Source organism: Sminthopsis crassicaudata, chromosome 2 (genome assembly GCF_048593235.1).
Source record: "Sminthopsis crassicaudata isolate SCR6 chromosome 2, ASM4859323v1, whole genome shotgun sequence".
Lineage (NCBI taxonomy): Eukaryota > Metazoa > Chordata > Mammalia > Dasyuromorphia > Dasyuridae > Sminthopsis > Sminthopsis crassicaudata.
In genome coordinates, this window is record NC_133618.1 from 614,165,468 (window position 1) to 614,182,863 (window position 17,396).

Sequence of the window (17,396 nt, forward strand, 5' to 3'; positions counted from 1 at the left end):
ATTCCACTTTATTGGAATAGTTGTTATGCCTTTAAGTTTTAGGAAGTTTTATGTGTATATATTTAAAGAATGGAAATTGAATAATAAACAGAAGAAAAATGGAAAAAATCTTTAAAAGTTTTCATAACATTTTTTCATTGTCAAATTCAGTAGAGCCATCACATATTATCATCATAACAGAGTCAGGAATGGTACTAAAGAAAACAAAAATAAGAAAAGCAGCTCAATTAGAACAAGTTGAACATAGAGGATATTTGTAGTAGAGGTGACACAGTTATGATAATAGTAAAGGTTTAGTTCACAAATTATCTTAAAGAGGGCAAGTTACCAAAGGTCTCAAGAAAAAAAATCAACACTCTAATTTTAATAACCGAAAAAATGACCAAAAAAAGGTCATTAACTACTGGTCTATGAGCTTACCTTTCCATCTACATAAGGTTTTTATGAGAATTATCTACACATAAATTGAGAATATCATCAGTGGCAGGCATGTTGGAGAATGGGCAAGTTTATGTAAGTATTATTCCATAATACACTATATCTTTTCAATTGCTGTATAGACTGAAGAATACAGAAAATATACATAAAATCTCATTATATTTACTATTTGCTGATTATAACAAATAATTTATTTGATACAGCAAAATGCCATTTTAAAGGTTTTTATCCTCTAAAGGAGCTTTTATCCATACATCAAAATTATCTGAGTTTTTGGAAAATATATCAACAGAAATAATTTTGTTTAACCCTCATGTCTATCAGGTCAAATATAAATAGATGGATGTAGGTATACTAATGAGACAATATTTTCCGTTAATATAGAGGAGATCAAGTTTGGAGTCCAAGTTTAAAAGCAATTCTGTATGGATGGTGACTTTCTCCTGCTAATCCTGAATATGTCACTCTGTACTGTTTGCAGTCAAGCTCTGGAATATGGTAGATCCACAACTCTATAACCATTCAAAAGAGTTGGGGCTAACTACTTGAAGACTAGTGTCCATATTTTATAATAAGCTGCTGGATAGGGAACATGAGATATATTTCTATCTTGACTGGACAGTAAAAATGTACAGCAAGTTGGGACAGAATTAAACTAGAAGATAATAGGCTAACTTGCCATTGCAAAATTGTAAAACTTTTAAAATGATTTTATTTATGGATTTGTGAATAAATAGCAATCATTTAATAAATATCATCTATGTGCCAAGCACTGTAAAGTACAAGGGATACAAAAAAAAAAAAAAAAAAAAAAAAAAAAGAGGCAGCTTTTTCAAGGAGCTTAATGGAGTAGACAACATTGAAACAACTATGACCAAAGAAATTATATAAGGGATAAATTGGAAGTAATCATGGAGGAAACTCACTAGCACTTAGTAGAATCAAGAAAAAAAGGCTGTGTGTAGAAAGTGAGATTTTAGCTGGGATTTGAAGGAAGCTAGGAGACCAGGAGGTGGAATAGGAAGATGGGAGAAGAATTCTAAGTGTTTCAGACAGCCAGTGAAAAATGCCTGGTTGGGAGATGGTGTGTCTTGTGCATTGAATGGCAAGGGGACCTGTGTCACAGGGTGGCAGAGTATTTGGGGGAAAGGCAGAAAATAATTGATGCTCTTGATCCTCTGTTCTGACTAGTGACCTCTTTGGCTTCCTTTAAGTTCCAACTAAAATCCCATCTTCTACAGGAACAGTATTCCGGCTCCTCTATTATTTCCTATTTTTCCTGTACATAGCTTGCTCTGCATTGTATCTGTTTGCATATTATCTCCTCTCATTGGACTGCAAACTTCTAGAGGGCAAAGCCTCTCTTTGTGGAAGAACTCAGCAAGGATGTGAAAGGCTTCAAAAGCCAAACAAGTTTTGAATGGATTCTGGAGGTGATAGGGAGCCTCTGGAGTTTATTCCTTGGAGGTGGGTGGTAAGGTGATCAGAGCTGTGCTTGAGGAAGGCCAGTTTGAAAGTTGAGTGGAGAATAGGCTGCATTGGTGAGTGACATTGGGTAGGGTCCGGTCATGAGATATTTGTATGATGACAGCCTGTAACTGAGTGGTGGCAGCAGGGAGCTTAATATTACAGAGGTCCAGTGAACAGACATTGGCAAGAGACCAAGTGTCAGGAGAGAGGGAGGAGTCAGCTAGGTGACTGGGAGAATGGGGGTGCCCATGCAGCCCTAGGAAAATTAAAGGGAAAGATGATAACTATTTTTGGACTTGTTGAATTTAAAATGTCTACAGAATATTCAGTTTGAGATGAACAATAGGCAGTAGGAGATGTAAGACTGGAGGAATGGATGAATATTTCTAGGCTGTAGTTCAGCATAAAATATTTAAACCCATATGAATTGATGTAATTGCCAAGCAAAATGGTTTTGAGGAAGAACCAAAAAGGGATCAGAGGGATATCCATGGTCCACAAGTCTGACTTGCATAAAGATCTAGCAAATGATACTGAGAAAGAATAGTCAGACAGGTAAGAGGAGAACCTGGAGAAGTGGGGTCATGAAACCCTAGAGAAGAACTGACAAGGAAAAGAGGGTTGTCAGCATTGTTAAAGGCTGCAGGGTCATCAGTCAATCAATAAGTATTTATTTAGTCCTACTGGGTGCCAGGCACTGGGTTGAGTGCAGGAGATAGGAAGGAGGCAAAAGAAAACAGGCTTAGCCCTCTAGGAGTTTGCAGTCCAATGAGAGGAGGTAATATGCAAACACATACATGCAGAGCAAGCTATATACAGGAGAAATAGGAAATAGTAGAGAGGCTGGAATTCAAAAGGACTGTTCCTGTAAAAGATGGGATTTTAGTTGGAACTTAAAGGAAGCCAAAGATGTCAGTAGTCAGAGAGAGGATCAAGAGCACAAAGCATGGGGCACAGCTAGAGAAAATGCTTGGAGCTAAAAGACTGAGTATCTCTGTTTGGGGATCAGCCAAGAGGCCAATGTCACTTGATTAAGGAGTACCTATTGGGGAGGAAGGTGTAAGGAAGGTAGGAGAAGACTAGGTTATGAAGAGCTTTGAATGCCAAACAGCACTGTGTCTTTGTAATTGGAGCTGTTTGGGAGCCACTGGGGTTTATTGAGGAAGAGAAAGAAATGATTGGGCTGGAATTGGAAAACTGTGTCAGTAGGATGTGTGAATAAATGGTTTGAAGAAAAAACAAGTTGGTTACCTGTAGAGCTTCTCAGAATGTATAATGGAAGGGATGACCAGCTTTAAAGTGGGATTTATAGGCTGTAAGTGGAGATATGGGAATAAGTGAGTAATAGGGGACAGAGAAAAAAATTTGCATGGTAGGGGTTCTGACACACTGGGATGAGGAGCATTTGATTGGAGGGAGCGGTGTTGTTAATCATTGAGGCATGAGTTCAGGTAGAGATTAGCAGCATCATTAGGTAATAATGTTTAGCTGAAAAAGAAGGAATGGGAAAGACACTTATGCTGGTGTATCCTTGAGCTGGCAGGTGGAGGGTGCAAGGTGCAATGGCTTTCTCTTCTTCCCTGGTAGACCAGGCAAGCAATAGGTAGAGAAGAGTAAAATGATGAGAGCGTAGAATGGGGATACAAATACAAAGAAGGAAATAGTATGAGCTTTCAGTGATGGTCATATTCAAATGGGGAAGATAACAAATATATAAATAATTATATATAGGATATATATATATATATATATATATATATATACATACACACAATTATATGTATATATTATAAATATGAAGAAAATAAGTGCAAATATAAAGTAGTTTGGTTAGCTACATAGATCTGTGCATCATTCTCATAGAGATAATTAATTAATAACCCATTAGAATAGCTGAACAATTTATAGTATATAATTATGACAAAATACTTTTGTGCTGTAAGAAATGATAAGGTGAGATGGTTTCAGAAAAACCTGGGAAGACTTCTATGAACTGATCCAGAGTGAAGTGAATAGAACCAGGAGAGAACATTGTATACAATTACAGCAATATTATAATGATGATCATCTGAAAGACTTAGCTCTTCTGATCAGTGAAAGGATCCAAAAGAATTCCAAGAACTCATGATGAAAAATGCTATCTACTTCTGAATGTAGAATTTATAAAGTCTTGAGTATGGTATTGAAGCATATTTTTTCATATTCTTTATTTTTTTACATGGCTAACATGGATTTTGCATGACTTCCTAAGAATAGTGGTTGCTTGCTTTGTCCCCCACTAGGTGGGGGAGGGACAGAAGAGAAGGAAAGAATTTGGAACTCAAACTCTTAGAAAATGAACAAAGAAAGAAAGCAGAAAGTCTAAATGCAAAGTACTGGTACTTACAAGGAACACTTGAAGATCCTTCTGGACCTCTTCTATTAAGTATGGTTCTGAATCTGTAAAGAAATAATGAACATTAAACACCTACTGTATTCCTTTATAGTGACTCCTCATGTTTTGAAAATGTGCTTCTTAGAATTCAAAAATTCTTTGAATTTGAAAAACTTTTTTCATTATAGCTGAATTTTTTTTTCTATTTAGAATGTAAATAATATGGAATATCATTTGCCTGTTAATGTTAATATAATTGTTTTGATAGTAAAAATTCTTATAGTTAATTGACTGTAATGGTTAATAATGTAATTATATAACACCTCTCACCCACTGCTTTAGAACTCTGTTGGGTAAAATTATTATAGACTTCTACTGCATTTTAAGAATTATGTACTTAAGTATAGTTTAATATTATTTTATACCAATCTTTTCCCTGTATTTTTAGGCAAATCTTCAAGCAGTTTTTGACAAACAGAATACTGAAAGATCCCAAACAAAGACGTTTTTTCAAGTCCAATGATCTTTATGAGCTGTTTACTCTCAGTAGTCCTGATGAATCTCAAGGCACTGAAACTAGTGCTATTTTTGCAGGTATTGTATAAAATAATCACTTTAAAGCAGGATAATCCTAATTCATACAATATAAGGATTTTTTTCCTTTCTTAATTCCATAAATTAGGAACTGGTTCTGATGTTCAAGCACCTAAACATCATTCAAAAAGAAAATTTCATAACTCCTTTCCTGTTGCTGATAGAGAAGATGTGAACCAAGCAGAATGCAGCACTTTATCTGATGCCAATATGTCTGAATCCACTGCAGATTTATTTCAAGGAAAATACAAGGAAAAAGAAACAGATGATAATGTACGTATACAAGATAAATGTGCATTTACAAATACATTTCCCACATCAGATGAACCATCAAAGACTGGAACAATTTTAGGGAATGAGGAAAAATTAAATTCTCTGGATTTCACTAAAAGTTTCAGTTCTACTGGAGATGAAAGTTTAGACACAAAGCAGCTTCCTTGTGAGAAGAAAAGCTTACAGGCCAAACCAGATGGCAGCATTGAGAGTGAGCAGACTGAGAACCAGTTCTGTAAACACAAGTCAAAAACAAAGCATCATTTTGTGGAAGGAAAGGACACTCTAAAGCACAAAGGACAGAAGCAGAACTCTCATACAGCCAAACATTCCAAAGATGCCAAATTTGAAGGAACACGCATTCCACACCTTGTTAAACAGAAACAATACCAGAAGCATGATGAGGAGAAAGAGGAAAATGAGCAAAAGCATGACGATTATGTTCTGGAAAAACTTTTCAAAAGATCAGGTAATTTTTTTCATTGGGTTTTCCATAAGGGTGCCAGAATCAGAAAATGGAAGCAATTTCTTTATTAAATAAGCTTGTAGCAGAAAGTATTGTACATACCCTAATCCCCAAATATTTCCCCTTCCTTACTTTAGTTCTTTCTGTCCTTGAAAATAGTTGTAGTCTTCAAACTTTAAAAAAAGAGAAAGAAAATTACTTTACTATTTTCTAAAACCTTGGAGGAAATGGAAATTTTTAAAAATTGGATTTTAGTTCATAGCAGTAAACTGTTTACAAAGATAGCCAAGACTTTAAGTGGTTATGATGCTGTGTGAAAAAAATAGTAACCAGTTAATTTGCATGTTATACTTAGTCTAAGAAATTAATTTTAAATGATTCAGTTTTTAATGTTTTTTTTTTAAATTTGCAACTTACCAATGATTATGATTTAAAATTTCAGACTTAATTATTTGTCAGCTTCAGGTATCCCGAACATAGCTAAAATTCCAAATATAAGTAAATGGTCTTTGATGAAGGCCCTTGGGCCGTCACTCATAATCTGTTTACTGTAACTTTAGACACAGTTTTATAACAAGCTTGGGACACTGATTTCCCAGTTCAAAACAGGTTACAAATAGATGTCCCAGTCTAACGCAGATTAGAAACAGAAAACTGCAAAGAATATTTGAGATAAAGGAAATAAATTTTGTCATACTGGTAGGAGCTAGATTTGATAGTAGATTTCCTGATTTTAAAGAAAGAAGGAAAAACTGAAAAAATCTAACTAAAAAACAAATATAACAATACAAATAAGACTGTATATTCTTCAATAACTAATCTTAGAACATTCCTCAGAACTGTTCTATATATCTTTAAGAAATTATTAAATTTCATTGTAATGAACTAAATCTTAAGTATGTATACTGAGTTTGCTGGAAGTTTCAAAATTTTGATATGGTAAGTTTGCATTTTAAAAATAAGGTTTAGTTGCTAAATTTTAAAAATCAGATGATTTAATTTTTTTTAATTTAATGAATAAAACTATTCAAACAAGCTAAATATTAAATGTTCACCTTTCAGGGCAACCAGGTGGTACAGTGGATAGAGCATCAGCCTTGAATTCAGGAGGATCTGAGTTCAAATCTGGTCTCAGACACTTAACACTTCCTAGCTGTGTGACCCTGGGCAAGTCACTTAACCCCAGCCTCAGGGGGGGGGGGAGAAATGTTCACCTTTCTCTGGAGGCAGACACTATTTAAATGTGTTATATACACTAAGGACAAATAAATTTGATACATAATGAAGTAAAAACCAGAAGAAAATATTACACAATGACTACAGCAATGAAAATGGGAAAAATAACAAATAGATGTGAATGAAGTATAATTATAATCACCAAACAGTTCTGAAGAATTGTGGGATACTGCATATACTATTGAATATATTTGATTTGTTGTGGTTTATTGAATTTTTTTTATTCTATTTTTTATTGTTTATTAAAAGAGATGGCTCTTTGGATGAGAACAGGATGTATTGGGAAATAATGTTATATAAAAGCAAGAGATTCAAAATTCATTTTAAAAGAATTTCTTTTTTAAAAAATTTTACTTATTTAATATTTTCCCATTACATTTAAAACAAATTTGTCTTCGCATTTGTTTTTTAAAATTTTTGAGTTCTAAAGGTTCTCTCCCTTATCTCCATACACACTTAAGAAACCACATGTGAAATTATGCAAAACATTTCCATAGAAGTCAAGTTGTGTAAATCTCTTACCCTAATGAAAATAAAAACCCTCAAGAAAAATTAAGTTTAAAAAAGAAAGAAAGAGAGAATACTTCAGTCTGTATTCAGACACAATCAGTTCCTTCTTTGGATATGTATAAGATTTTTCATCGCAAGTCCTTCAGTATAGATGTGTACTTCTGGGAAAAGCAAAGTCATTTATTGCTGGTCATTCTAGAACATTGCTATTACTTTGTATACAATACATTTCACTTTGCTTGAGTTTATGGAGGACTTTCCAGGTTTTTTTAAAGGATTTCCTCAATGTATCCTGTGGGAATTTAAAAAAAAATTTCAAGCACATGATCTTTACCTTTCTTTTGAAAATGAATGGACAGGACCATGACTAGCAGATGTACAAGCATGGGCTCTTATTTCAATTTGTTGTTTTGATTTGTCTCACTAGTAGGAGTTCACAGTGTCATGAAACATGATGCCATTATGGAGGCTTCCAGTCCGGATTATGTGTTAGTGGAAGCAGAGGCAAATCGAGTAGCCCAGGATGCATTGAAAGCACTGAAGATGTCTCGTCAGCGTTGCTTGAGTGCTGTCTCTGGGGTGCCCACATGGACGGGCAGTAATGGTCTGTCAGGTGCACCAGCTGGAGGAAAGTAAGAGATCTTACTACCTATAGACTGCTCAGGTCATAGATTCAGGAACTTTCTAATACAATCCCTTCCCTTACAGATGAGAAAACAGACTTAAAGAGGATCATTAAGTAAGAGAGGCAGGATTCGAACCTGAATCCTCTGACTCCATATTTAGTGTTTTTTCTACCGTACTGTGTTGCTTCTTCATTTTCATGGCTCAATAATCATCCAAACCTGTTAAATACTGAAACAATTCCAAATGTCACATTCTTATTGGAAAGATAATTCATGATCATCTCATGTCACTATACGTAAACCCTAAATGTGGAAATTGCTACTCCTAAAATTATGTCTTCTAAACAGAGTTGACCATCTATGGTCTGTTATTAGACTGGATTTGAGTGATCTTGAGAAGTAGAATTGCAAGTACTCAATTTTCCCCCAACTTATATTTTAGAATTAGAGTAGCCAGGAAGCTCATTCCATTATGTTGCTTATTTTCTTTCCTCAGTTTAGAAACTATTATTAAAAAGGATATTTCTTCATTAAAAATGGATGACAGGAGTTAGAGCATAATTAATTAAAATTTTGTAAGAACATTAACCAATTTACAATAATCAGTTGTTCTAATGTAAACTGAACTTCCTTGCAGCAGGGCAATACTCCTCTTCTCCCTAATTGATTCCCTGTCTTTAATGCCATCTCTTCCCCTCTCCCTCTTAGCTAAGGACTTTATCTCGGTTCACAGAAAAAAAAAAAAATGAGGAAATAGACCTCATCTCATGTTCTGCTGATGCTCTCCACTTAAGTCTCTAAAGAAGAAGTGGCCCTTTTATTTGTGAAGGCCAGCCCTTCTACATCTACACTTCATTCTGATTCTTTTTCTCTTTGGTAGCATTAATCTCCCCACTCTGGTTTCCAGGCTTTTGTCTCCTGGCTCTTTCCTTGCAGCCTACAAACACACTGCTCCCAGCCTGGATTCTGCCATGCCCCTTACTTTTCCTTTTAGATCTTTCTTCTTTTCAGCTTGAACTCCTGGAGAATCTACAGGCAATGATTTTACTTCCTTTTCATTTTCTTCTAAACCCTCTGCAATTTGGTTTCTGTAACATTCTCATAGGTATCAGTGATTTCTTAATCGCTGACTCTAATCTAATGGCCTTCATTCAGTCCTCATCCTTCTTGGTTTCTGGGTAACATTTGGTATCCTTACATGCTTTGTTCTAGATACTCTTTCCTCTCTGGGGATTAGTGACTGCCCTCTGGCCTCCTTCTTGTCTGGTCAGTGCAAAGTTTCCTTGGCTGTGTCCTGATCCATGCCATGCTCAATGGTGGTCCCTCAAGACTCTGTGCTAGATCTTCTCTTCCTTTCTCCTTATCCATGTTGGTTGGTGATCTCCCATGGGTACAGTTACAACTTCTGTGAAAAGATTCCCAGGATGTAGCTCTAGCATTAGTCTCTCAGGTTCTTTGTGTCATTTGGCAGTGCCCTGCACGTTGTAAGCCTTTAATAATTGCTGGTTGGTTCTTTGATGAGATTATGTGCTCTGTGAGAGGAACATACCCAAGCTAAAATGACAGAGCTGGTGTTGAAGGTAGATACCACCAGGATTTAGATTTAATTTAGTAACCCCATTTGATTGTGGACATTTTATATCACTGTAAAGCAGAAAATGGCTCTTTACAGAGGGCCACCTGGGAAACAAGGCAGACATTTTTCCCCACCCCACCTCAGATCCCCAGGAAACTGAAAATTCCCCAAAGGAATTCTTGAGAGGGGGCTGTTTGGATATTTTGGCTCCAAAACACTAAATGCAAATGTTTCTCTTGTTTAGGAGTAGATTTGGGCAGAAAAGGAATCCCAGCTTGCCTGCTCCTCAGCCTTCTTCAAAGCCTACAAAAGAGAAGGGTCAGGTAATGAATCCTATGTACCTCTGTGGGGCATGATAGGATATGAGTGAACATGTTCCACTTGGTTATTTTGGGGGCTGGTACATTCTTCAAATGTGTGATCTTTGCAGTTTACAGAACTTTTTCATATGAGTGTCAGAAATCACTTGATCTTTAAATTATTAAATGTGTTACTGTTCCTAGAGTGCTATTCACTCAAGTATTTCTGTCAGTTCTATGAAAGATAAGTTGAGCAAGCATCTTCATAATTTAAAAAATTGAAGTTACCAAACCCCAAAGATAGCTTAGAAAATAGATTTTTATTCAATTTTTGTTTTTCCTCTCTGTCCTCAGTCACCTCAAATGAGGAATTATCTACATGTAGACCTCCTTTTTTTTCTAGTCTCTTATTTACACAAAATCACCAAGTAAATTTAATTGTTTTGGTTTTTTTTCAGTGAGTGGTATGCATTTTTTTTCCACTTAAATGAGATCTCATTTTAGGGATATGGCTTATTTTTAGAACAATACTGATAAGAGAACTTAACTGTTTTGCCAGAACAATGTATCATTGTAAAATATTGGTTATTCCCCATTTCATACAAGATGGTAGAAACCCCCAAAGATTGTTAAAAGTGATATATTGAAGGGGCAGTTAGGTAGTGCAGTGGATAGAGCACGAGCCCTGAAGTCAGGAGGACCTGAGTTCAAATGTGATCTTAGACACTTAACACTTCTAGTGGTGACCCTGGGCAAGTCACTTAACCCCAGTTGCCTCAGGGGGAAAAAAAGATGATATATTGAATATAATTAACAGTGAGAAGTTGGGCAAAGGCTTCCCAGAAAGTTTTTCTTTGTTGCTACAGCACCTAATGTGTTTTGACCATTCTTACTTTAGTAGTGGTGATGATAATTTTCTGGCTTAATGTACAGACACTCCAAGGTTCCAAAATTCAGTACTTAAGATATAGTTTGGGGAAATGGTCATTCTGTTAAACTGAATTTAAAAATTCTAATATCTGGATTTGACTCCAATTTCATGATTTTGCTTAGGAACATAGGTAGACTTTGGTTTAAAGAATAAAATTAGCAATTTTATTTTTCTTTTGGCCTGCCTTTTGCATTTTGAATTAAATTTAAGATGTTTTGGTTTAACTGATTTAGTTGCTTTCAGATTTTGACTTTATTTAAAAATCTCTTTAGGATCCTGATCTAAAAAATGCCACTCAAACTCATTTTAGTGGGAAAACAGAAGATGGAGAATCTTCATCTGGTGCTTTAGCTTCATCATCGCTATTAGCGAGCATGAGAACTAGAAACCATCTTACTTTATCACAGAGACCAGAAAATGAAAATGTGAATCTTCAGCAGGCTTCTGCCCCACTATCCACTGTAACAGAGCATGATGACCTTTTGGTAGAAATGAGAAACTTCATAGCTTTCCAGGCCCGTGTTGATGGACAGGCAAGCACACAAGAGATTCTGCAGGAATTTGAATCCAAGTTATCCACATCACAGTCATGTGTGTTTCGAGAACTGCTGAGAAATCTCTGCACGTTTCATCGAGGTGTGAATGGTGAAGGTGTGTGGAAGCTGAAGCCTGAGTTCTGCTGACTAAGTCCAAGAATCTTTTATCATTGAAATTTGTGGATGAGTCTTATTTAACATATATGTTGTATAGAATTTGAGAAAATGATATAAACACAAACCGCTTTATATTTATTTTATATTGAATCTACCTCATAACCGCAGCTTTAAAGAAGAACTTATCCAATTTTTGAAACTAATGTTATGATGCTGGCTAAGAGTTATGATGCTGATTAAAAAATATTTTTTGAAAATTGCAATAAGAACTGTGAAGCAGAGAGGCAGCATAGTATAATTGAAATCAGGAAAAATTGTGGTTCCATCTTGCCTCTGGCCTTTATTCACTGTCAGAGCCCCAGGATCAATCACTTCACTTCCATGTTCCTCAGGTGACCACTTCCTAGAACTTTTCTACTAAGTGAAATTGAGCTCTACTGAGGTAAATTGGTGTAGGAAGTTCTCACACTAGGATCTGATATATATCCTTTGCATATTTGTAAGATCCATGTTTGTCTTCAGGGACTTAACACTTCTGTCTTGAAGTTCCTTTGTTCTGTACATTTTGTGAGCTTTCATGAAAGAATATCAGGGAAAACATGATAGTTTATTATTTATAAAGCTCATGAAGTAGGGTGACAAGAATACTATGTTATTTTTATTGGTCCAAAAACTTTTTGTCACATTTGATCAGTCTTAATTCACAAATTAGATTACTAATATGTTACAGTAATAATTATTTTGATATTCAGTTTTGAAGTGTTTTTTAAATTTATCATCAAGAAAAGTAATTTTCTCCCCAAACCATTTTATTACTAATTTTGTGAATTGCTACTATTGTTTTTCCCCATAAATTATGAAGTATTTTTAGTACTATAGAATGAAAACTGTAGATAATACATTATAGTTCCTACAAAGCTAGAAGAAACTTATCAGAAACTACATTTATAATGCATTTGCTTCAGACAAAAGCATTGCCAAGTGGCTCTTTGAATTAGGGTTGGAAAGTCCTAAAACCTTAAGCAGTTAAACTAGGGTTAGGGCGAACCTAATGAAGTTTATAAGCCTTATCTTCCTGATACTTGGAATATTTTTATAAAACAAAAATATTCAGGGCAAATATAATAGCTATGAATGTTTTTTTTTTCCTTCCCCAAACATGCAGATTGTCTTTTTAAGCTCATTACTTTTCTGGTTTTTACAGTAAACCTGAGTAAAACCATAGCCTTTTCTTCTAATTAGAAATGTTGTCAAGTTTTTATCATTAACTGGGAGTTAAAGTTCTCATTTCTCTTCTTCTACTGATCTACTGTGACTTTGTGCAAGTCACTAAATTGTCAGTTTAACTATCTGTAAACATGGCAATAATGCCTCACAAATTAAAGGGCTTAATAAAGATGAAAGGTGCTGAACGTATATTTGGTTCATAATAGAAAGTTTGTACTTTGGTGGAATCTCTTGATTTTTGTTTTCTTATGAAAATTCAGCAATGAAATGTATATAGATTTTGCTACATATTTTATTGTGTATTTTGTGTATTTATATTCACTTACTGTATTAAGCATGTTTACTAATGGTATTCAAATGCTTCACTTTCTCCTTTCTCAATCTTGACCCTGGGTGTAGCAAATAATTTCAACTTGACACTGTCTTTTATTCTCAGATCCCTTGCTCTGTAGCCACTCATGATTTGTCAGATTTAGTCCTTGGGCTTACCACTACTGTCTCTTTTTTGACTTCTGTTCACATGCTGGAGGAAAGCTTGCAACTTATATCAACCCGCTCCACTACAGATTTATTTGTATTATCCATCTCAGCTTGGCTCTCACTGATCCAGAACATCCCTTTCACTCTTCCTTAATTGACTCACTGTCACTTTCTTTGTGGCAGCTGTTTCAAACCAACTTTTTTCCTCAAGTCTTCATCTCCTTTCCTTCTGAAACCTTACACAAGGACTGTACCTCCTATCTTGCTGACAAAAGAGCCATTTATTTGAGCTTCTTTTTTCTTTCCTCTCAATAGTCTTTGACACATCTTCATCCTCTCCATTTTTTTACATTCTGATGAAGACGCTGCTGTCCTTTGCCTCACCAAGGCCAGCCCCTCCTCTTGGGACCTGGATCTCCTCTCCCAGCTTCTCCACAGATGTCCTCATAGGCATCCCCTTTCACCAACCTTAGTAGATTGGGCCATTGAAGCCAACCTTTTCATTTTACAGGAACCCAAAGGTCAGTCACACAAGGTGGATAAGAGATACTCCATTGTCTCTCCCTATCTACTGACTCTTCTTGTGTGACCTGTGGACACATAAAGGCTTTCCCATATCTCATGCAGCCCTTATACAGCCCTTACACCATTGTCCCATGAACCCCTTCTCCTCTTCTTGCTTCCACTCCCATTCTCACTCTTTGTAGACTTTTTGCAGTCTGCCTTTGGACTTCATTACTCAACTGAAATTGTTTTCTCCTGGCTTTCTAATGCTTTCTTAATTACCAAGTTGGATGGCCCTTTTTCTTACTAATATTCAGCTTTTGGAGCTATTGAACATTATTCCCCCACCCCGGATTCTCTTTTCTCTCTTTTTACCTGTGGTCTTTCTTAGTCCTGTTTGTGAGGTCATCATCATCCTATTCTACTCTTTCAATTAGAGTACATCCTGCAGCTGTCTTGGACATTTTTTATCTTTTTGTGATCTTAATGTGTTCAACACCATTCATTATCTTTCTGCCAAAACCAACTTTTCTCTCTAACTTCCTTATTTCTGTGGAGGGGTAAGATTCTAGCCATTATTGGAGTCATTCTTGACCCTTCACTGTTCTTCACTCAGTATAGCCAGTCAGTTGCTGAGTTTTGTTGATTATTCTCTGTAATATCTTTCACATCTATCCTCTTCTTTTTTCTCATAGGGTCAGAACATTAATTTGGACCCTTCTCGCTTCCTGCCTAGTTTTACTGCAGTAGTCTCCTATTGCTCTACTTGCCTCAAGTCTAATCCATTCTCTTTATAGCTGCCAAAGTGATAATCCTATAACACAGGTCTGATTGGGACCATTCCCCCCCCTCAGAAAACTACAGTGGCTCCCTATTGCATTGATGATCAAATACAGAGTCCTTTTTTGGAATTCAAACTCTCTACAATCTGACTTACAGCTCTTTTCTGTACTTTCTACATATTATTTACCTTTATACACAATCTATTATAGTCCAGCTAAACACTTCTTTGCTATTCTTTACCCAAGACATGCCATTTCTTGCTTCTGGTTTTCCACAGGCTGACATCTGTTCCTTGAATGCATTCCCCTTTTATTTCAACCTCTTTGAATCCCTAATTTCTTTTTCAGATGAAGAACTTAGCACTGCCTCTTTCCTAAAGAAGGCCTTTCTTAAGCCCCTCTACTGCTTATGATTTCCTCTCCTGAAATTAGCTTGTATTTATGTTACATATATTTTGTATTTGCTTATCACTGTGCATGTTATTTCACCTTTAGAATATAAATTCCTTGAGGGCAGGTACTATTTCATTTTTTTCTTTGTGCTCTAAGAGAACGTAGTATGGTATCTAGTACAAAATAGGTATTTAATAAATGCTTATTGATTTCTTGAAAATAACCTATAAAATTATTCCTTTATTTTGTAATAGTTTAAAGCCATTAACACACATTTTCCAGTTTTACATATAAAGCAGTTCTTTTAAGAATATATTACTTTTTTTTTTACTTAAGTAGAAACTTATGTCATTGTCTTTTTCAGTGTTTCAGACATTGTGCTTTTAGTCTTTGTAGCTTTATCCTCCCTAACTTTTCTATGCCATCTCCTACTATGCAGTTTTTCCTTTGAAATCAATAAAAATTTAAGAGGAGAAGGGAAAATGTAAATCAAGAATATCATACATTCAATAATTGTGATTGAGTAAACTGATGGGAGCTGAATATTTGCAAATTGCTGCAAAGTTGGTCCAGAAGTATAGGGATACATGTGTTCAAAGTCTAAAAAAATAAGTTCAGATTTAATGTATACAGAAGTCTAGGATGTACTTTTTGCTAATGAATGCTAATAGGATTTAATCTTGAAATTGTATTTATTCAGGTTAGTCCTTACTGATGAGATATAAATAGCCACCAGTTTCTAAATTGATGCCTGTTTGCTAAAGAACTTTTTTTTTTTTTTTGAGGGACAAAAATATAAATGATTTGTTAAAAACTACTGGTTTCTGGTTATTGAACTTTTCTATTCTGTTAAAGGGGAGAGCAAAGGTCTTTCATAGAGCAGTTCCTACCCAAAACAAGCTAGAAGAGACATCACAGGCTCTCTCGGATTGATTTACTTAATATATATTGAGTACCTATTGTATCCTATGTGCTGAAAATACAAAGATAAGACAAAGTTGGTGTTCAGAGAACTTAAAATGTGACAGCATTCACACAAAGGAATGATATATAGAAAGATTATTCTAACATTAAGATAAGCTAGCCAACTTTGCCATAATAGATGAAATCTCTTGCAAAGCATGACAGACAGTATTTACTACACTCTATGACTCACACAAGCAGCCATATTCTATGGTGCCAATTACTTACACATTAAATTCAAACTTCACTGTAGGAAATATATTGGAATGCATTTTTTATAACTGAACTCTAAACCCATTAATTTTGCAGATTGCCTTTTTGTATATGCTGCTGATTTCAAGAGAGAGAATAAAAGTCTATATTTGCAGATTTGAATATTTATTTAGTAAATTCTTAACTCTAAGTTTGAACTTTGGTTACCATCATTTTGCTTTTCCTATTTATTAATTTTGAAACCTTGTGCCCCCTAGTCTGCAAAGTGCAGCCTGTAATAAAAAGTATTATGTATTTCACATGTTAGTATAAACACAAGATTGCATTGCCATTACCATTTCTTACATTATCTATCAATTCCTATACAAAAGTGGCGTCACATACTTTAAAAGTAATCTTGAAATAACTGCATAAAATGTAAAAATGGGAGTGTTTTGTTTGTCAAGAACACTACTTTTAAAAACTTGATGATCTGCCAGAGTAGAAAATGATAGATACCTTTATGGCAGGCTGTGCAATCCTTGGATAAAGTCTGATCTGCCCTTTTAACTGAGGCTATGTTTGTTTAGTCCTTTGGTCTGGAAAATTAGCACTTGAAATTCTTGTCAATAACAAAACTTGGAAAATTTGGAAAATTAAACTTTCCTTCCTTGGAAATAATTTTCAGTGCATGGGGAGGTCTTAGACTAGAGAACTTTGAAGCAGAAGCGTTCTTGTTTTAATCGAAAATATCCAAGGAAGGAAAGATTCTAAGACCAAAGAACAAAAAGATTTGTTTTAAAATGGTAAAAGGAAAAAGGTACACTTCAACTTTCAATTTATCTATCCTGTTTTGATTCTCCTAGCTTATATTAGTGTATATGGTTTAACCTAATTGTTGTCTTGGAATTTTTAAAAAAATTTCCTTCTCTATTTTATGATTTGACTTCCAATTTTTAAGGGTAATTTCAAGATCCTCTTTTTGGTTTTAGTACCTCTGAATCTCATTGGGTTGCCTGTTTTTTGACTGAGTTTTTTTCTGAGCCACACATCCACGTAATTTAGTCACAACTTTTTTTTTTTTTTTTACAAACTTCTCTGATATGCATAGATAAAGATATAGATATACACATCTGTATGTATTATTTCAACTAATCTTCTGTAAACTTACTACTGGTCAGTATAATTAAGATAAACCAATTTTTTAAAACATATACAGCTTTGATGACCTTCATCTATAGAATTGTGCTTATCATGATCCTGAAAAGTACAGTTGATTAGTTTTCAGATAATATTGCAGAACTATTCTATCTCAAGATGAATCAGTTTATTGGCTTCATGCCCAATGAGATGTTTCCCCCTTAAAGCAATGAATTAGGGGTGGGAATGTCCTTTATCAAGAGATGATA

At 35.0% G+C, this 17,396-nt stretch overlaps 1 protein-coding gene across 2 annotated transcripts in view; it reads left to right on the forward strand.

Annotated features, from left to right (window-relative positions):
• ERCC6 (ERCC excision repair 6, chromatin remodeling factor) overlaps positions 1 to 15,646 on the forward strand; it is a 110,710-nt gene extending 95,064 nt beyond the window's left edge. Inside the window, exons 17-21 of one of the 2 annotated variants that reach the window (XM_074296099.1) lie at positions 4,731 to 4,876; positions 4,965 to 5,618; positions 7,789 to 7,993; positions 9,808 to 9,886; positions 11,066 to 15,646. In XM_074296099.1, coding sequence (XP_074152200.1) covers positions 4,731 to 4,876; positions 4,965 to 5,618; positions 7,789 to 7,993; positions 9,808 to 9,886; positions 11,066 to 11,476 — 1,495 coding nt within the window. In that variant the 3' untranslated portion in view covers positions 11,477 to 15,646. The remainder of the gene's footprint in view (positions 1 to 4,730; positions 4,877 to 4,964; positions 5,619 to 7,788; positions 7,994 to 9,807; positions 9,887 to 11,065) is intronic. The other variant, XM_074296100.1, reaches the window with a different exon arrangement.
• Positions 15,647 to 17,396: the final 1,750 nt, after the last annotated feature.